At 40.1% G+C, this 21,753-nt stretch overlaps 1 protein-coding gene across 4 annotated transcripts in view; it reads left to right on the top strand.

Annotated features, from left to right (window-relative positions):
• Positions 1-19,989, top strand: part of COL15A1 (collagen type XV alpha 1 chain) — a 133,150-nt gene extending 113,161 nt beyond the window's left edge. For 3 of the 4 annotated variants that reach the window (XM_040081901.1, XM_040081876.1, XM_040081892.2), the window contains 14 exons: positions 462-530; positions 873-914; positions 3,253-3,298; positions 5,557-5,646; positions 8,523-8,572; positions 10,355-10,465; positions 11,840-11,984; positions 13,058-13,122; positions 14,097-14,225; positions 14,406-14,465; positions 15,591-15,650; positions 16,508-16,693; positions 17,641-17,756; positions 18,088-19,989. In XM_040081901.1, the coding sequence (XP_039937835.1) occupies positions 462-530; positions 873-914; positions 3,253-3,298; positions 5,557-5,646; positions 8,523-8,572; positions 10,355-10,465; positions 11,840-11,984; positions 13,058-13,122; positions 14,097-14,225; positions 14,406-14,465; positions 15,591-15,650; positions 16,508-16,693; positions 17,641-17,756; positions 18,088-18,304 (1,386 nt within the window). In that variant the 3' untranslated portion in view covers positions 18,305-19,989. The remainder of the gene's footprint in view (positions 1-461; positions 531-872; positions 915-3,252; positions 3,299-5,556; positions 5,647-8,522; positions 8,573-10,354; positions 10,466-11,839; positions 11,985-13,057; positions 13,123-14,096; positions 14,226-14,405; positions 14,466-15,590; positions 15,651-16,507; positions 16,694-17,640; positions 17,757-18,087) is intronic. The other variant, XM_040081884.2, reaches the window with a different exon arrangement.
• Positions 19,990-21,753: the final 1,764 nt, after the last annotated feature.

The raw sequence follows: 21,753 nt of genomic DNA, 5'->3' as shown, positions 1-21,753 counted from the left end.
AAATAAGCAAATAAAATTGGCTACATGTTCTAGTTGTCCTTCCTGGAGTGCTCAGGGAAGATAAAAGCTAATGAATCTCTAATTATTGATGTGATTATATATGTCACCATACAGAAAGTTGTATTGATGTGGACAGAAAGGTGAACACAGCCTTGTGCCAAGTTTTCAAATTACACAGTAAAGAGCTGACACACATTTTTTGTAAAAGGCCGTCATGCCTCCAGTCTAGCAGGGGTCCTCAGGGTTGCCAATTAGCATGTACATATCTGACTGGCACTTGAAAATTTATGAATCTTAGTAGTCTTGAGAGCTCTAGATCTGTGTAGAATACCTAATTTTCCTTGGATAAGAGATATACTGTCTTTAATTTAATTTCAATATGCAGTGCTTCAGGTGTTCCAGTTTGCAACTGGAGTTTATTTTTGGTCTAATATCTTCCTTCTTTCACTTTCTCTTACCAGGGCCTTCCTGGTTTGCCTGGGCCCCCAGGGCCCCCTGGACCTCCAGGACATGTACTTTATATCAAAGGAGTAAGTACAGCTGGGGATCAGTGATTGGTTTGTAGCAGAAATGTTCTGCTCTAGAAGCAGTTTGCAAAAGGAAATACCAAAACTGGTTTCAGTCAACACAGTTCACTGTGGGTGACCTTGCTTGTGTGCAGAGAAAAAAGATCTCTTAACCAAAGCCACTGTCATGGAAGAGTTTTGCCCCCATGGCCCCACAGAGAGGAACGTGACAGACCTGGCACCAGTTGGGCTTTCTTCTAGAGAGGTGGTGGTTTTGTTTCCAGGCTTAGCCTCATCATGACTGTTAGATTACACGCTGTATCATACCTATGTTCATTAAAGTAATTTCCCTCCTGTTTCCAATAGACAGTTTTTCCAGTCCCTCCCAGGCCTCATTGCAAAATGCCAGTAAGTCACACATGCAGAATCTGCTCTTAGCAGGACGCATGGCCATGACAGAACATAACCAAAGCAGCTGTCCACCTAAACACCATAAACTCGCAGCTTTTCTCCCCTGCCTTCTGCTTTGCACCAGGGATGTGTTTCACTTGTTCTTCAGGATAACAGGTTTTCAAGTGTTTAGCCGTATATGAAAACTTAGCCATGTATAAAAAATATAACAGAACTAGAAACACTAGACTCTTTTGCTTAAAACACTTTGATTACTTGTTTGTTTCTAATACTTTTGATGCCTTTCAAAGCTTGTGTTTCCATAGTTTAAGAGTTGCTTTGGGGACCTGAATGTGTATGCATACAGGTACAAGTATTTTTTTAGATGTATGTATAAATACAGTCCCCATGTTGTTATGTCTTTAGCTGTTTTTAATTTGCCTGTCCAAAATAAGGTTTGCTATGTATTTCATTGTGGCATGAAAGATGCATCAGAAAAGATAACATTCTTTATTTGACCCTCAAATGCGATCTGTTCACATAGAATGGCAGCAGAGGATCTGCCCCACCTTTTCAAAGAGTATGACAAAGCCTTCAAAGGACCTGCAGTTTCACACATAGTATGAAAAGAAAGGAGATGGATTTAATATTTTCAGAACTCTCTAGTGCAATTTTTGTTTAATGAATTACAGGAATTTCATCCTAGAATGAATGATGAATGTAGTTCAGTCCTGGGAGTATTTTCCCTAGGGCAATATCCTGCTGTTAAGCTGTGCAGTATGTATTTGGAAAGGATTCTGTCTTTGGGAGCCACAGTCCACCCCTGAATAGTGTAGGGCTCAGGATTGTGGTTCTGCTTTCCTGTTAAACAGTATAGCTCCGAATAATACTGTGCCCTCTCCTCCAATTTGCATTCCACTTTTTCACTTATTTTAGAGGAACAGATATTGACTTCCTCTATGCTAGTTGTATTGATATGCATCATCACCCTAACCTTACTGCTGAAGAAAGTTGTATCCCAGCTTGTGACCTTTTTGGGAATTAATGATAAATAGCCATTACTCTATGGTAATTTGCCATTTCTACAGTTTTGGCCTACAACTCCCACACATGATTATTTTTACCTCTTTGAATTTCTCCCTTAAATCTTCACTCTCCCATTGTATAACACTGTTGTACGTTGATAACATATGTCCATTATCACATATGTATTTGTCAGCCTCACCTCTAAAACCTGACTGAACGAGGCAATGAACAACCTGCTGTAGTTGATCCTCCTTTGGGCTAGACAACCTCCAGAGATGCCTTCCAGCCTCAACTCTCCTCTGATTCTCTGTGGAATGATTAAAAAAAAAAAACCCTATTTTCTCTGAATTTCAGATAATAATAGCCACTTTTCAGGAAGGTTACAATCAGTGAAAAATAGCACTAACTTTTACATGCACAACTAATAGAAGCATGTACTTGTGAACATCTCTTCATGCACCTGTGTGCTTGATAAATTTGTCCTCCATTTGTGAGTAATCTCCTAAACCTATCCAAGTTTATAGATAAGAAGTCTGCTGTTCATGCCTACATAAATGAGTGTCAATAAAGAGTTACAGATTGAACCCCACTGGTTTTCCTCATGGGGACTGAACTTCCGAAGTTAATGGAGTTATCCATGTGAGTAAGACTTCTACGGGCTAATACTACAGGATTAGCCAGATGCAGCAACTTCCATTTTTCCATACACTTGCTTAGTTTCCTATAAATAATACTAGAAAGTACCAAGATTTCCAGGCACTGTGCCACTTTTCAGTTCCTGCATTGTCCCTATTTTGAAGAGAGGCACAGAGGCAGGTAGCATGCCCACTGTTACAGGCAGCTGGTGCGAGAAGAGATAGACTAGAATAGCTTCTGTCTCCCCATTGTGCTCTCAAGTCATTTGGAGCACAGGTTAGCATCAGACATAACATAGCCCTGGTCTGATGAAAAGAATTCTAAACACAAGCTCTTATCTCACAGTCAAAAATCAAATCCTGCTTCTGAACACAGTGCTGTAAATTCAGAATTGTTCTTGGAGAATGAGTTTTCTGATACATCACTGACACAACTGAGAGTAGGTTTTGTTGCTGCCTCCAAAATGCATGATGTAACCCTTTTGCTGAAAGCACGTTGCATGTCAAAGAGAGCATAATCCTCATAAAAACTTGATCAGCTAATACTCAGATCCTGTCAAACTGGAGATAATCCCAGGGTGTTGTTATAATATTTGTTAGCATGCAAACTTGCCAGGCTTTTCAGTCACACTAAGTAATGCATTTCCATTGCTTAATATGTATGGACAATTTTTGATTGATTCCTTTGTCTGAAGATGAACACTCCCTATCCTGGAAATCAAGAAATTCTTAATGGTCATGGTGGGTAATTGTTTTCTTGTACCTTGGTTTAAATAAGTACTTTTGTTTTGTTGGGTTTTTCATACTTAAGAGCGTTTTGCTTTTTCTTGGATATTGAGGAAGGGAAGGTGCAGGAAGGTGTGGGAAGGTGCGGGAAGGTGCGGGAAGGGAAGGTGCGGGAAGGGAAGGTGCGGGAAGGTGTGGGAAGGTGTGGGAAGGGAAGGTGTGGGAAGGGAAGGTGTGGGAAGGGAAGGTGTGGGAAGGTGTGGGAAGGTGTGGGAAGGTGTGGGAAGGTGTGGGAAGGGAAGGTGTGGGAAGGGAAGGTGTGGGACGGGAAGGGAAGGTGTGGGAAGGGAAGGTGTGGGAAGGGACGGATGTGGGAAGGGAAGGAAGGATGTGGGAAGGGAAGGAAGGTGTGGGAAGGACAGGGAAGGGAAGGGAAGGTGTGTGCCGGGAAGGTTGGGAAGGTGTGGAAGGTGTGGAAGTTGTGGGAAGGCCCTCGTGGGAGGAAGGGTTGGTGGGAAGGTGTGGGGAAGGTGGTTGGGAAGGTGTGGGAAGGTCTGTGGGAATGGGCTGGGGACAGGGAAGGGAATGTGAAGGACGGGAAGGGACAGGGACGGGAAGGAAGCGGTAAGGGGAAGGGAAGGGAAGGAAGGAAGGTGTGGGAACTGCTGTGGGGAAGGTGTGCGGAATTGCTGGGTTGGAAGGTGTGGGAAGGTAGTGGGAAGGCTGTGGGGAAGGTGTGGGAAGGTGTGGGAAGGTGTTGGAGGGTGTGGAAGGGAAGGGAAGGGAAGGGAAGGGAAGGGAAGGGAAGGGAAGGGAAGGGAAGGGAAGGGAAGGGAAGGGAAGGGAAGGGAAGGGAAGGGAAGGGAAGGGAAGGGAAGGGAAGGGAAGGGAAGGGAAGGTGTGGGAAGGTGTGGGAAGGTGTGGGAAGGTGTGGGAAGGTGTGGGAAGGTGTGGGAAGGTGTGGGAAGGTGTGGGAAGGGAAGGGAAGGGAAGGGAAGGGAAGGGAAGGAAGGGAAGGGAAGGGAAGGGAGGGAAGGGAAGGGAAGGGAAGGGAAGGGAAGGGAAGGGAAGGGAAGGGAAGGGAAGGGAAGGGAAGGGAAGGGAAGGGAAGGGAAGGTGTGGGAAGGGAAGGGAAGGTGTGGGAAGGGAAGGTGTGGGAAGGGAAGGTGTGGGAAGGTGTGGGAAGGTGTGGGAAGGTGTGGGAAGGTGTGGGAAGGGAAGGGAAGGGAAGGGAAGGGAAGGGAAGGGAAGGGAAGGGAAGGGAAGGGAAGGGAAGGGAAGGGAAGGAAGGGAAGGGAAGGGAAGGGAAGGGAAGGGAAGGGAAGGGAAGGGAAGGGAAGGAAGGGAAGGGAAGGGAAGGGAAGGGAAGGGAAGGGAAGGTGTGGGAAGGTGTGGGAAGGTGTGGGAAGGTGTGGGAAGGTGTGGGAAGGTGTGGGAAGGTGTGGGAAGGTGTGGGAAGGGAAGGGAAGGGAAGGGAAGGGAAGGGAAGGGAAGGGAAGGGAAGGGAAGGGAAGGGAAGGGAAGGGAAGGGAAGGGAAGGGAAGGGAAGGGAAGGGAAGGGAAGGGAAGGGAAGGGAAGGGAAGGGAAGGGAAGGGAAGGGAAGGGAAGGGAAGGGAAGGGAAGGTGTGGGAAGGGAAGGGAAGGTGTGGGAAGGGAAGGTGTGGGAAGGTGTGGGAAGGTGTGGGAAGGTGTGGGAAGGTGTGGGAAGGGAAGGGAAGGGAAGGGAAGGGAAGGGAAGGGAAGGGAAGGGAAGGGAAGGGAAGGGAAGGGAAGGGAAGGGAAGGAAGGGAAGGGAAGGGAAGGGAAGGGAAGGGAAGGGAAGGGAAGGGAAGGGAAGGGAAGGGAAGGGAAGGGAAGGGAAGGGAAGGGAAGGGAAGGGAAGGGAAGGGAAGGGAAGGGAATATGGAGGTAGTAGAAGTTGTGGTGTGCAATACTCAGTCATAATTCAAGAACTGTTTCTTCATCTGCTGTAGTGAAATTCACAAATGGAAAAATAGAACCAGGTTTGTTCAGAGGGTCTTAGGCTGGGTGGTTAAGGAAAGGGGAGTAAAAGACTGACTTGTGAGAGGGAGATTGTCTTGCACACATTGGGGTTGATAAGAGAGGAGAGCTGGACCATTCAATGATCATGAGGGAGACAGGCATAGAGGGACAGGAGCCATGTGCCCCACATATATGGAAAAGTCTGCTCCCACTTTCAATGGTTTGGTTGTCACTGCTACAGTCTCTGTTGTTTTCAAGTTCTCATGGATTTATGATGCTTTTATGGCAGGTGCTAAAGCAACCAGTGAATCCTGGGGACTGCACGGTTCAGCACACTTTAAAGGAGAGAAGGGAGACAGAGGTGCTCCAGGACCACCAGGTACACTAAATCTAATGTGTCATTGACATCCTGTGGAGGAATCTGTGATTAACTTGAAAAGCAATTCAGCACGATACTTGGATGCCTATCTCTGCAGCCTTACCTGCCTAGAGATTTACACCAGTGTTCCTTGATTTACCAACATACAGAACAGCAAAGCTCAGAATGTTATCCAAAATGTCTTCTGAAAAGACAGACTGCGCATTTGTGAGCATTAGGAATGTGTTAAATACAAGAATAGATATTGAAATGTAAGTGGCTGCTCAGAGGTTTTTTGACATTTTAGAAGGACATCATAGGCACTTCCTGAAATATCATTTTGTTGTCAGTCTTTCTGAGCCAATTGTGCTAAAATCCAGTGCTTCACATTTCAGGGTAATACACCTGTGCATTCTGAGTTCAACGCAGTCAGTTGATGGTAACAGTCCCACTTCTAAGAGGAAGTGGAAATAGATTATTTCCATTTCAACCAATTTTTTTATTATTTCATGATTTATTTGTGAAAATCATGCAGAGTCTGTCTGCACTGAAAATTCCAATTCACTAACAGTAGGAGCATCATAAGAATTATTCCTCACCCAAAGATTTGCTTTCTGTATCAAAAATTGACACACATTGCTAAATCTTACAAATTCAAAGAGTTACAGAAACAAGCATCTGTTTGAAAAGATTATAATTACAAACTCTTCATTTTCTGTACATTTTTTTGAAATCTCATATACTGAGGTAAGACTTTGATTGGTTTCAGAAATCATTTGAAATAGAAAATGCAGTATATTGAATTAATGTTGCTATACCATATTTATAGTAATTCTCCTTTAATGCATTGATAATAACTATATTCTCCCCATATAATAACTATATTAACCCCTCACTATATCTACATGGATATTTCTGTCTTTCTTCCAAAGATATAATTCTGCTGACTGAAGATGATATTTTGGTTATTTGGAAGACATCTGTTTTTTGTAATAAAATCACTCTTCCTGTCTTGTCCTCATTAATTTTTATTCTGATCCAATGTCATAAAATAAGCAGTTAGCAATTTCCAGTCATCTTGTCAAAAGAAGACACAAGAAACTTCCCTCTTCCAAGAAAATAAGAAAATTTTCTCTTTTGTGCTGGCTTATGAACATGTCTGTTCCCTTTCAGGTTCTGTATTGAATGCAAATTAATGTCTTAGAACCATTTTCTTGCCTATATCTGATGCTTTCATGTGTTTCATAAGGAGAAGATTATGAGAGAATCGTGCCTATGATTTTGCTGTAAAACTGCAGATAGTAAAGGACAGCAAAAATAACACAAGAATTCTGGTTCAAATGAAAACTAAATTCTCTTTTCTCCTAAAATAACAGAGATTCATTCATTTGATCCAATAGATCAACTGGCTCCAGCATTTTGCTCAACATGAAGTTGAAGAATGCTAACTAAGACCAATTCTGCTCCTAATTTAAAAAATGTTCCCATTTGGTTGTTTCTTAACGATGTAGTTGCTAAAATATTCTTTCATACAAAGCAGTTCGCTAGTTCTCACAGGTGTCCACATAACCACTGACAGGGAAAATTTACGAGCTGGTCATTGCATAATTAAAGTACACAAGTTTCTCAAAGAAACTTTTCTGAGGGGGAGGTGGCTGAAACTCTTTCCACTACATTTGTCAGAACCAGAAAAGCTTTTTGAACTGTGGTATTTGTCCATGCAGTGGATTTATTTTTGATTCTCACAAAATGTCACCTCTCCAAAATCATAAACAGGATCTATTAATTGATAACATGCAAAAATATGAAGCCAACACAAAATGTGTGTGAGAGCAAACTCAACAGACATGGACTTTTATTCAGACCTAGACTCTTCATATAAAGACCTCAGATAGTGCTCAGTGTGGAGATTAATACTAAGCAACATCTGAGAAGGACACCTGCCATTCCATTCGACCTGCCCATTCTCTTCTCCTCACAAGGATCAAGCAGATCACTGCTGCAAGCTGTAATTGGTAAGGGTGGCATAAAATCCAAACAGGTGCCATAATGAAAGTATATTTCTGGCCCACAATGTCTGCTTGATTCAATTTTATCTGAGGTGGCACACTGGGAAATGAGCCCAATGACTGGCAGAGGGTTGGGCCCAAAGATTTCAAAAATTAATCAAAACACATCTGAAGGAAATGCATTAAACTGTTATGGGAAGCTGCAAAATAGTTTGGGGTTTTTTCCAAATATACACCAAGCAGATAATATTTGAAGGCTTTTTGAACCTTTTGTGCTGGCTTGACAGCTTTGGCTGACCAACATTGGCAGACAACACAGGTGGTATAACCATTCAATCTGATATTGGTTTTCATTGCAGAAAAATGTCAAGCAAGAGTTATTATACAATTAGCAGCACAGCAGTAATACTATCTCTTTCTCTTGTCAGCTCTGGTACTGTCTTTGCAGGAAAGATCACACATCTACTGATGGATCACCCTACTACCAACAAAACATATGAAAATCTTCTCTTTTACATTGGCTTCCATCAAAGGGGTTAACTTGGATGCTTCTCTTTCACTCCTCTTCCTAGATGATATGTTTTCAGAAAACTTGGAATTTTCATATTTGAGCTTTCTTTGCCTCTAATTTTTCTAAAATCCCAATCAGATTCATCAGTTAGTAAGGTGGAAGAGTGACAGACAAGATAGGGCACAGACAATATAGGCTGTATAAGTCTTGCTTTGTTAGGAAATCAAACTAAAAATATCTGTTTGTTATAAAGGTTAACAACATTATTGTAAATAGTTTTCCTTTAAACTCCTAAACCAGTAACACCAAAAGCAGTGCTTTTCAAAGGAAAATTACAGATAATTATTGTACTTTATTGTATTATCTTCATTTTTCAGGTCCACCTCTGCCTCCATCATATTTCAGCCACTTTATTAATAGCATAAAGGTAATTATATCCCATTTGTGTTTGGGTTCTGTTAAGCTTTTTTTTAAAGTGCTCTTTGCTATAAATTAAGCACAAACCAATGCAACATTGTGAAATACACAAATATAAGGGCATCAGCAATTACAAATTATATTCATTTCTTAAACTCCAGCTACATAGGCAAGCTTATTACAAGTATGGAGATAGCAGTTGTCAGAGGTCTATAAAGATTACTTTTGAAAGAAACTTTATTACTGAGGCTTTTTACCTTCCCAGTGGTATTAAAGTGACTCATAATTCACTGTTACCTAACATATCCACCTTAAATGAATGCTTTGGTTTCCATGCCAGCTCAGGTAAAAGACATCCACAACCTAAAATGCTTCTAGAACACTGGGTGAGGTGAAAGGGGAGTGGAAATCACTACCATATCATGTTATTTATCTTTCAAGCACACTGAATAAACTTAAATTATGGAAAATACTTTTCCTGGAAGCTCTTACAGCAAAGTATACCTATACTTTGATTTGTTTGATCTCTCTCTGTTCCATTATTCTCCTGACTGCTTCAAGTGAAAAAAATTTTTAAAAAATATGGTAGTATTTTAAATGTTTTTAGGTGAATAAGATTCTTTATCAGTAGAAGAACTGAAAAAAATGGAATCAAATTGTCGTTTAATGATGTTACCAAAACTGTTGTGCTGACAGTGTCTTGGAAGAACTCAGTGCTGCCTGGTTTTAGGATTCTCTTTCTGCTTGGTTAAGTACACCAAAGTTATTCCTGTGACATAAAGTGTCTCGTGTGTGGCAAAGCTGATAGGGTTTCTTTGACCTTATAGTGTAATGTCTGTAGCTTTACAAATTTAACTGCCAAGAACATATTTTTCATCTAGTTCTTCAACTCTCCAAAATGGCCTGGAATAAATAAACCTTTTGAGTCTTGCTTACTGGGAATCAACAAAGACTAATAGTCCAAGGAGGAACTACACATAGCCAAGTCCTCTGGCTGTCTGCATACACCTGTCATTCTTGCTTTGCCCTTTGCTTCTTCTATCCACAGGTTTGTTTCTCAGAAACATGAAAAAAGTAGACAAAAAAAAAAAAAAAAAAAAAAAAAAAAAAAAAAAAAAAAAAAAAAGGCAGACAAACAGAAAAAAATAATGTGAATAAGAATGTATAAATGTTGTGGGTTATCTTGCACAGCAACATAATAATGTAGTACTTAAATGCTTAAATGATTCTTCTTACCTATTGCTCTGTTTCCCAAACTAACTGATAATCATCCATGCAGAACAGAAGACATACTCTTTCAAGTGTCTGCAATTTAGTGTGATGTCTCCTCTGTTATCCTGGTACACACCCTTACCGTGCTCTGCTCACTTTGTCACATACTTTCAAATAGCTGTCCATTCAATGTCAATTTTGCTTTGCTTTTTCCTTGGTGATGGAGGAAAGCACAAAGCCAGGCTTTTATGCTTCTTCCAACTCTCTCTTCACCTCCAGCTACAGCACTGAACAAGGTTTTGCTGGGCAGAATAGCAAGAAACAGCAACAGAGGCATTTTCTCTGCCTCCACCTAATCCCACCTCTCCTAGCCCTTACCCTGAGTAAGCCTTACAGCATCAATAGAGAAAGCATTCCTTTTCATCCCATCTCACAGAAGAAGAAAGTGATGTTAAAAACATCATTTTAAGCAGGTGCTTTCCTTTACCAAACTCAAAGATTTCAGGTAAATTTAAAAGTTCAGTGCACTGTGTTCTGTTCTCACTTCAGATCAACATTTAAAAATACATTTTCTTCAAAGGGTGAAAAAGGAGACAATGGAGTCACTGGTGTAAAAGGAGAAAAAGGAGAACCAAATGGAGGGGGTTTTCTGACAGGACCTCCTGGACCACCAGGAAGACCAGGATTAACTGTAAGTCATTCAAGTTTTAGAATGCGAATATTCGTGTCTAACCATTTAGAATTGATTTAGAAGGCACTAAAAAGAGACAAACATCAGGATTGCTAGGAACTATATAAAAACTGACATGGCGAGCATTAGGTGAATAGGAGAAAATTGCTTTAAGTGTAAACACAGACACTTCATTGTTGTACAAAGAATTACTTTGCTATGAAATACTGACATAATGTTGTACTCAGCTGTCTCATACAGCTACACCAGTATGTAGACATGCTATTAACAGCATTACAAATCAAAGCAGCATGTATAACTTCTGATGCTACTACTTATACCCCCATAAATACCAAAATAGGTCATATAAAGTTAGTCAGAGACTGATTTGAAAATTATTTGCCATCTAAACAATTAATCCTATTTTCCTAGTAATCCAAAAATATGACTGAAAATACCAGTGTGTAACCATCTGGACCATTTGTATAAAATTCAGCCACTGTCTACTCTCTACCTCTTAATTTTATCTTCTGGCAATTGCCACCACAGCTGCTTTGGAATAAAATGCACCCGTTCCTTGGAGACTAGTTTATCACTGGGATCTGGCAAGAAATATGTGCACTGCATTTCTCTATTGCCATGTCTGTGTCAAGAACCATGAATGAGTGGGCCACAGCTGAGGATGAAGCATTAGGTTAACAAGACCACCCTCAAAAATCCCCCTGGTTCTATTCCACATTGCTGAGAACTATCTCCCTGTTTAGAAACTGTTCTGCTGGCAAGAAGGAGCTCATGGCACAGCTGAGCTCTCCTTGTCCAGGGTCCAGTGTGTTCTGTGTCTGCAGGATGGTGTGAGCACAGGGAGCACAAGCCCTCCTCAGTCAGGCCAAGGACACACTATTAAATTAGAAATGAAGGGAGTTGAAGGCTTTCTATTCTGCAAGTCTGGCAGCTGGAGAGGTTAAGGGCTAACATTTGATCACAGGAGGGAGAAGACACCACTCATCATGAGGTGTACACCCCACATAGACACACTTTACATAAAAGTTTCCATAAGCTCTCTGAGCCTATCAAAGCAAGCAGTCTCAGCATGAGCAGAATAGAGATCCAGGACTCTGAGCGCACTGTTGAGAGTTTTGCAGGTATCAGCTGCTCAGGGATAAGCATGAGAATTTTCAGAAAGCTTTCTGAAATTTAAATCTTTGACTTTATTTCAGTGTGTGATTAAAATTTTCATTTTCCATTATACTCATGCTTCCTTGGAGAAAATTACATACAGACTCATGTCTAAATAACAGTGTGGTGGCAGACATCTGGTAAATGTTGCCACCAGAGATGACGGCCCTGCAGCAGTGAAACCAATACATTCAAGGAAATACTTTTCATCACTGACAGGGACCAAAAGGGGACTCAGTTGTTGGACCCAGAGGACCTCCAGGATTACCTGGCTCACCAGGCTTACCAGGTTATGGAAAAATTGGACCTCCTGGCCCACCTGGACCACCTGGACCACCAGGCCCTCCTGCAATATATGGCTCAGGTGAGCTTTTCAATGTATATGCATGCCTACAGCCACATGCCCACAAGCCATACATAACCAATTTTTTCATACCTGGCAGGTTGTCCCACCTGCCCACCCTCCCTGCATACCTGATTCAGGTTGTTCCCCACTCTCCTCCTGCCCTCCACCAGTTTCTCCTAGAGGGGGAGTTGGAACTGAGTGCACAAAAGGGACAATTTCTCTGCAGACAGTTTTCACTGACTAGTGCTGTGGGAGTTCTACTGCGCGAAGGATCTTGCTGCAGGTGTGGCTGGGAGGAACTCTGCATAGTAGAGATAGGTTACAATGACAGCTTTGAAAAATCCATCAAACTGAGCAGCTGGCTAAATTTGGGACAAAACACTCTTCTTGTGGGGAATGGAATTAAATCTATCTGGTGGCCATCGCAAAGGGTTTTTCCCAGCGCTCAGTATTGAGTCCAGACCTATCCAACATCAATTATCTGGTTTAGGGGATCAAATGTACATAATTTTACTCTAGAAAGCAACTGAAGATGACGAAATTCACTTTTGGAGTAGAGACAGATACTAGGTACCAGGTGATGTAAACTGCATGCCGTCTTAAAAGTCCAATACTTCATATCCCTGAAGAATTCTTTTTTTGCTCTGTAACACAAGCTGAGCTTACACAAGTGAATTTTTCATCTAAGGAAAAGCAAATTTTTGTTTGTCTTTAGAGAAAAAGATGTAATGACTCCCTCAAAGCTTATATGGGCAGGAGCAAAAAGTTCTTCCTCTTCCATGTGCACTAGCTAACAGAACAACATTCTGTTTAAGGGAGGTTTATTCTTCATTTGCAGTTTCTACAACAGATTGCAATCTATTGGCCTTAAACTCCCAAAAAACAGAGAAAAGACTGTTTCATCATTGCTTCTAAAAAACTCTTTAGAATGTATTTTCTGTAATTGATTTGAGCTATTCAGGACGTGACTATGGCTATTTAAAACTCTCACTGCTCTTGGACACCATCACTAAATGCTTTCTTTGTGTCACTCACATTTTCTCTCAAAAAATATGATCTTCAGCATGTATTGTGTGCTTATTTTATTTTAGCAGCTGCAATGCCTGGGCCACCAGGTCCTCCTGGAGAACCAGGGTCACCTGCCACCAGGAATCTGGTAAGAGAGCAAAATAAGGAAGTTGGCTATAGAAAATTTTCTGCAAAACTTTGGGTGGTCGCTGGTAGCACTGAAAGAGGAGTGAAAGCTCCATCCTGTTTTTTATTCAGTAGAATATTTCATAAACCATATAATTTTAAGATGCACACTGTAGATTTCCCTAGCAAATCTAAAAATCCTTGTGCCAGAGAATACATGTAAATTTGTTTCCTTTTTTTATACTATGAAATTAATCAAAAATAGATCCAAGATATCCATGAAGAAGGAAAAAAAAAAAAAACCAGCTATGGCAGAAGTCTCAGTAATTTCTAAATTAAGAATTCATAGTTTCTGTAGAAAAACAAAACACCAAAAAAAGCCTGAGAAAACCACCCCCAAAAGCCCTATTCAAGCTATCAGAGGGCATTCATTGCAATTTTCAGGGAAGAAACACATGTTCAAAGACAGGTGCCCCAAAACAGAAGACTGTAGTTGCAGGCTGGGAGCTACTGCCTCAGATGGGTCTGAGCTTACTTAGGCCAAATCTAAGATTTAAAAATATATATACAAATCTATAGTAGGGTCTGCATTATTTATAAAGCATTCATATGCATTCTGACAATGAAGAAATGAGGAAAAAAAATGAAAGAAAATGCACTTTCCTGAAATTTGTCCCAGTTTTAAACTACTGCAGTTCTATTCTGAACTCTGCCATTTTGACCCAGGATGCTAAATTGTAGGAAGGCAGCAATCTTCGCTCTGTACAAAATTTGTACAAAATTGCTGTCATTCTACTACAATCCACAGAATGATGATGCTTGTATGCCAAAGTAGCAAGATATTCATATTACTTTATGGATTAAATTACATAAAACTAACTTTATGAGCATTTCCTACAGAAGAACCCTTGACATTTATCTGTCCAAATGAGACTATTTAACTTGCAAAATGTTTTGAGTGTCTGATGAAGTATGTTTCATTTTCCTATCTGACAGGTTACAACATTCCAGAACATTGAGGCTATGTTGGAAAAAGTTCATTATGTAGCAGAAGGTACGCTGATCTATCTGAGGGAAACCAGTGAGGTTTTTATCCGTGTTCAAAGAGGATGGAGAAAATTGCAGGTACTATTGCACTGCACCCTAAACTTGTCCAACTTCCTTCCACACAATGAAGGTGAGGGAGATATTTTTACACAGAGAGAGAAATGTGGATGCAAAGACCTTTTTTTTTTTTTTTTTTTTTTTTTAATTCAGAAGCTCCTGGTAATGTTTCTGTTCTACTCTCCTTTTTGGTTCTTTCAGCTTGGCGAGCTAATTCCTATCCCTGCTGATAGCCTTCCTCCTCCAGCCCTATCAAGCCATGTAAGTACAAAATATTGGACGATGAAAAACTGAGTCTAGATGTGTGATACACTTGGCAGAAGTTGTATGCAGATCCCTGCACAACGTGATTTTTCCACCAAGATTTGTCAGTTCAAAATAAGCATCCTACCACTACATAAGCTTGCAGATTGATTTGCTTGGACAGTCATCTGTTTCCAGTGTCTTCTGAGATTCCAAACACTACAGAGACAAAGAAACATTTACGAAAAGCAGGATAAAATAAGCTGCCCACAAAAAAAAAAAAAAAAAAATCCCCAAAACCACAAAAACAAACAAAAAACCCCAAAACAAAAACTGACAAACCCAGAGAATTCTGTTTCATAAACCTGGAATCAGTCATATCAAGCCTTGATCCCCTACAAGGAAAGGGTTTCTGAAAAGAAGATTTTCTTTGAAAGGTTATAGTCCTGTACTCAGTTTGCCATAATCATCACCTGAATGTAGCTTACCCCGAAGTGTGCAGAGGGTGTACTCTAAAGCCTCAATTATTAGTTTGGACCTGACCCCCTTCTGCAAGTTTTTGTACCAACCTGCATGTGAACATGTTGTCTGTCCAAAAAAATTTTGGGAGGATGAAAACCAAGAAGTGATAAAGGGAATAGAGGAGGTCTTTTTGATGACAGGTTAATTGGTCTGCTGAGAAAATGAAAGGGCAAGAGAGTGCTAGGAAGGAGCAGTGAGAAGGAAGATGGACAGAAACAAATAAAAAATGTTAGAGTAGGTCAGGGAGAAGTTCAACTAGCACACTGGGAAAATGTCTAGCCCTCAGGTTATAAGAAATTTTCTGAAAAACCCTCCAGTTGACAGCACCTGAGTTTTCCATCTGCTACAGCTGGTGGTTAGTTACCCATACTTGCCATAACTAGAGAAGAATATTTTGCTGGTGCTGAAACAATTAACAGGGTTGAGAAATGTACCCATTACATTTTCTGTTTTCACATCCTCCTTACCCTTTCAGTTTTGATTTTCCTCAACTGCTCTTCTGCTCCTGCCAAGAGCAGGCTGCTTTCACGCAGGACTGCAGGTGCCATTAAACTTTTATTTAAAAAATTACTGAGTGTCTAAAATTCTGATTTTTTTTTTTTGCTTGTGTTCAAATAACAGGGATTTCAGTCTATTCCAGCAGCGAGACCTATATCAAATATGAACAATGGAAAACCAGCAGTAAGTATGAGATTTGTATTGCAGCTGCAGAGCTATGCTTTGTAATGTGACCGTTTGCCTCTTGAGGGACAGTTGTGATAGTTGCTCTTCAAACTCAGAGATTTTACTTAAGAAATTTACAAATACACTTCTTTAACTTGTTCAGACATCTCAGAGACAATTTGAAATTGTTCCCTCTAGATCTATTTTCATCATCCCAACCCCTTTCCCATCTCAAAGGGAAAAAAACCCCTCTGACTCTGAGTTAGGAATACCTCTTCACTTAGTGATTGTACCTGCAATACAGAGTAACTTCTAAACTAACAATAGTGTAACAATTAAATAATTAAAATATTCATTACAATATTTTCAATCTTCTTGGCACTTCTTGGCTTTGGTAGACACTTTAGAAGTTAAGCCTTTTTTTAAAATACTTTAAATTTTTAGACAAAGAAAGCAAGGTAACTGACATATCTAAAAAATGAAACCAGAAAGAAAAAAAATGTAAGAATGTGGATTAGTTCTTGCATCTGTGCTGTTTGACTTAAGCATGTTACTTCTTGTATTTTCAACTGGTTCCTAGTCACTTCTTATTACTTTTTTCCATGTTTGTAGGATTTGGGATTTTGTTCATGTGAAAACTCAAAGATTTCTGATTGAAAATATTAGCTGTTTCTAAAAGATTTTTTGCTTTAGGAGTGTATAATCTTGACAGCTCTGAGAAATGTAATGTTATGGCAACTAATAACTTGCATACCTGTTATGAAGGATACGTGTTCTGTGCTGGCAGGAGGAGGGGGCACTGTTTTCCAACATGTATTTTCTCCATGTCATAAACTTTTTTTTTAAATGGTGCCTTTTCTTCTTTTTTCTTCCAGTTGCATTTGGCGGCTTTGAACTTCCCTTTGGCTGGTGACATGCGAGCAGATTTTCAGTGTTTTCGGCAGGCCCAGCTTGTAGGTTTGACATCCACCTATAGAGCCTTCCTTTCATCACACTTGCAAGATCTGGCCACAGTTGTCAGAAAAACAGACCGACACCATCTGCCAATAGTCAATCTTCAGGTAAAAATGGGTACTTAATGCTTGTTTTTTTAAGATAAGCTGTAAGTTTCCCAGAAATCTCAAAAAATAGCAAAAGCACTAAGTTTCAGCCCAAACTGCATTTTATAGATAAGTAGCTTTGCTTTGTATTCCACAGCCAGATTCAAGAAACAAAAAAATAGCGATGAAGTAGAAAACTACTGAGTTACAATGTTCCACCTTTTAGTGTGATCATAGGATAAAATGCCTATTTTTCTCTATTTCTAAGAAAAATACAAATTCTGTGCTTAGAAATGATGTTGGATATACCCCAACGAAATGCAGAGGAAAGTCTAGAGCATGAGTAATTTTGTGGTCTCACATAAACAGGCGCACTCTAAATCTGAGGCAAACAAACCATGTCTTTGTAGCATTGGCTGGCTCCCAGGACAAGCGGCCAAAGAAACCTACAGGAATAACACATGATGTTTGAAACATGTTGAATGGATGCTGCTCTGAAGTGCATGCAAACATAGAGCCTTGAGAGAAATTTGTGAAGACAATATTGTTTCAACTTTGACTAGAAAAACTCAAAAGCAGTTTTAAAGGAAGCCAAATGAAAAGATTTTGCCCTGAATGTTTGCAACACTTTTTACAAAACCATGATCTTAACAGAAGTTCCAGTACAAGAATGCCTTAGGAGGAAATGGACAGGGGATGATCAAGCTGAATTTTTGGAGTGACAACAGAACAGAGAGACAACTTTGAGGCAAAAGCATGGACCAGAAAGCTATTTGCATAGAGATGACAGATGAGACAAGTTTGTTCAGGAACATTATGCTGAAACTGATGTGAAAGATGAAATCACAAGTGTCCTTAAATGCAGATTAAATTTTCTATTTACAGATACATCTATAAAGGTAGACTTGGGATTTGATGTAGATTTGGGGGTTGTTTTGTTTGTAATAGTGGTTTTGAAATGTTAACAGGGAGAAACCCTTTTCAGTAACTGGGAATCTATATTTGATGGAAATGGTGGACGATTCAACATTCATGTTCCAATATACTCCTTTGATGGAAGGAATATCATGACTGATTCATCTTGGTGAGTTGACATTACCATTTATGGTATGTTACGTGTAAGGGGCTTTTTTCTACATTTACCAGATAGTAATAGAAATAGTGGCAGTACCTTGGACTGCTAAACATGTGATAAAAATTTCTCTTTCTTTTTGCCATTTTTCTTTGCCTTTCTGATAGTCTAGAAATGGGATATCAGGTCGTGTTCTCCTTTCTTTCTCTCCTTTCTGTACTCATCTTTACCTAAGCCCTCTGCTTCAAGCACAAGGAGTGCAGATCATCACACATACAAGTGTGCAGTTGAACAAAGCAAAAGAGGCTTTTCTAGTAAATAACTTCTTAATGTTACCTTTCAGGCCTCAAAAAATAATATGGCATGGTTCAACTGCAAATGGGATCCGACTGGTTAGCAACTACTGTGAAGCCTGGCACACAGCTGATATGGGAGCTATGGGACAAGCATCACCTCTAAACACAGGGAAACTTCTCGCCCAGAAAGTATATAGCTGTAATAATCTGTTTATTGTTCTCTGTATTGAAAATAGTTTTGTATCTGATCCCCAAGGAAAATAATTCAGCTGCTGCATGTAGGAATATTCCATTTGATGACAGAAAAAGCTGACACTGAAATTTCATTTGTAATGATGTAAATATTTTAATTTTTGTAATTGCACATTTCAGGAAAAAAAATAGACAAAGAAAACATACCTCAACACAAACCACATTCCAGTTAGGTGGAACATCCAGTGCACACGACTGGTATAGAGCCCTTCCTTCCACTTGAACCCCATGTGGTTCGAAGCTTGCCAGCAGTTAACTCATGTTCTTGTGCCTGAGCTGGAGTTCACCTAAGGGCAGGAGCCAAGTGTGGTCAGTGAGGAAGATCCAGTAGCTTGCCTCGTAAGCAGAATGGCTCAGCAAGGCTGCTGCTGCTTCACAGCTGTGAAGCTGCATGCTCCATGCTCTCCTTTCCACTTGCATAGATTTTGGATACCCAAGACACTGTTCATATATACTCATATAGGCAGCAAATACTGGGAGGCTCTTATGCCCTACAGACCTTGCATTTACAAAACAAAGCTTTAAGAACTAAGGTACTCATCTCCTCTGAGTTTTGTTGGAAGCTGAGTACCTGACTCCTGTAAGTTTGTACCTGTAAGTTCGGATCTCAGCCTGGTGCTTACACAGAAATATAGCAGTTCCCACATCTTATTACAGCTTTTCTCTTTGCAGATTCTAGGAGTAGGACTTTATGCAGGAGGAGTGAATTTCACATTGACAAAATCTTGTCTTTATTTTGGTGCTATTGTTACCAGGAAACCTGAAAGTAATGTTAATAGAAAACATCCTGTTTAACAGGTAAAACTGAACAAAGCAAATGCAGACAAATGAACCATCTGACCTTTATTTATTTCATTGCATGTTAGAGGAAGTCACTTCTTTTTGTGTCAGTCTGATGAATGAAATATGTCTGTCATGGTTTCCTTAAAATAGGTTCTACACATTGTTATCCCACTAAGTTGTATGTAAAGCAATTTTCCTTTTTGTGAATTTACCATTCTGGCATTCGCATAATTAAAGAATGGTTGATATAAAATAACTGTAACATTAATAGGAATGATCAGGAGATGGTAATATTCTTCACTAATAATATCACCATAATATCTGAAGTCTTTTGCTGATATATTTGTCTACTGCATACTTTGAACAACGTATTTGCTTATGTTTTATCGTACAGTGACTATGGAGGTCAAGCTCCACATCCTCATTTTTTTTAAGATTTAAACGAGAATCCATGCTGGAAATACATGTTAATTTGCTGAGCATTAAATAGAGTATTAAATAACTAGACATCTTTTGTCAACAGACAAAAGCAAATTACACTTACAACACTAAAATGATAAAATTATACAACTAATTATTTTGAAATCCTACTTTATTTTTCCAATAGATTATAAAAGCTTATTTCCCAGGGTCAGCTGAATGATATCTTCATTTTTTTCTGGAAAACCAAAAAATGTAAATTATTCCCTTATTACAAAATGGCAATAAGGCAAAAGCCATTTGTATTACATTTAAAATATATGCATAACAATTCACTGCACTCATTTATAGTCAACTTTCCTAAAATTCCGAGCCACTCTTGTGCCAAATTCCTCCAGTTCACAGAGCTGGAAGAGTTATTTATGTACAGCAGGGTTTCGCTCTGAGTCACAGAAGGATCAAGGGAGAAAATAAAGTGCTTTTACCTGCTTCAAGCAAAAACCATCTACTTTTAATCCTTTATGGGCTAGTGCGGTCTCTGCTTGCATCCACTCATCCACAGCAGTATGCATTCTTCCTCTCCTGAGCTCAAGCGACACTAGAGGACCTGGCTGTGCCTTTGCCTGGAATTGCAGTGACAAGAGGTGGTGGGGTCATGGGATCACACAGAAGGGCTCTGTGGAAGGGGATGAGAGAAGACTAATAAAAACATGCAGGTTTTAGGAGATACTGAACTAGAGTTTAAGTTTGGTCCAGCAAAATGCATCCAGAGATCTTTGTGCTGGTCATTTCACAGAGCTAACTCATCTCTGTATCCAGAACAGACCTTAGCAGGGAACTGAAATGCTTAAGCACCATCAATAAGTTGCTAAAAATCTCTCCATGTTTGCTTCCCACCTCTAACATTCATCTGCAGGCTGCAGCAATTTATTGTACACCCTTTAACAGAAGACAGAGCATAAACTGTGCACCACCTGAGCTGCTGTTGTGCTGAGTTCACAGGCTTGCTCTCACACCGAGGGAGATACCTTTACCAGAGAAGGGCATGAGAGACCATGCCATTAGAAAGATGATGTTTCCATTGAGGAAAACAACAAGAAGAACAAAAACAACACACACATTTTTTTCAAAGCCACCGGTGTTCTTTAGATTCTCTAGTACAATTGAAAAGAAAAAATAGTATTCATCAAGGATATGACAAAGAAAAATATTAGCCCAGTACTTAAGAATAAATAAGCTTTCTATGTCAAAGGAGAGTGCTTTCTTCAGCACTGTTCCAGCATGAAGGTCAGCTGCACTTGAGGAAGAGTTTTTGCTAATTCAGGTAAGAAATTGTGTATAAGGCAAAGTAATCACCAAGAGGGCACTAGAGCAAGGTTGAAAAGAGTAACTGCACAAGAAATTAGTGTAGCAGGCCAAATTGTACTGAATTGTGAATAACTCACCATCCTCATCTGGCCCACTGGTTTTGTTAGCAGTAGGAAATCAGCAGGCCTTTCGCCCTTCTCAGTTCAGGGAGCTTTTCTCTCAGCAGTCAAAAACCATGTCATCTATCAGTAGCGTGCTGTTCTGCCCAGAAGAACTGCAGTAAGAGGAGCAGTTCTTCCTCCCATTGCTGCTATAATCAAGACAAACCTGTGAGTTTCTGCAGTGCAGCATATAAATCTCAAAGGACTGACAATTAACAAAACTAGTTTTGGTGTAACCAAAGACTGCCAGCCTTGCTTCTGAGCTATGCAGTGAAAGAAGAAAGAACAACTTGCAGTATGTCCCGCCTGGAAGATTCCACAGTTCCTCTTCCTTCGCATTGAGATTTGGGTATTACTTCTGCATTAATTCTTGCAAGTCTTGTTCTCACTTCAGTTCTGTCCTGGAGAAGAGAACCTGTCTTCTAGATTTTTAAAAAATTAGATGCTAGAATTGCAATTTCATTTTGGCGTTCAAGTACTAGGGTTAACACCATGCATGCATCTTAAGAAAAACATCTGATTGGGGTTTGGGTTTTATTGGCTTGTCTGATACATAATTTGAACCTGCACTCTAACAGTTCCTCCCTGCTGTCGCTCCTTAATGCTTCAACAGTAGCTGCCCAGAGATAGAAATATTTCTAGATGAACATCTAGTTAACAACTTTGATACTTTAACATGAACCTGGCCTGCTTTTTTTAACCAGTTAGAGGGCTGCTATTTGCTGCATCTTAAAAGGCCTATTCTGCATCTTGGTGCAATTTTCATTATCAGTTGATCTAAATTTTTTC

The sequence above is a fragment of the Hirundo rustica genome, chromosome 1, assembly GCF_015227805.2.
Source record: "Hirundo rustica isolate bHirRus1 chromosome 1, bHirRus1.pri.v3, whole genome shotgun sequence".
Classification (NCBI taxonomy): domain Eukaryota; kingdom Metazoa; phylum Chordata; class Aves; order Passeriformes; family Hirundinidae; genus Hirundo; species Hirundo rustica.
Note: the sequence above shows the minus strand (reverse complement) of the source record. Positions and strands in the feature narration are given on the sequence as shown.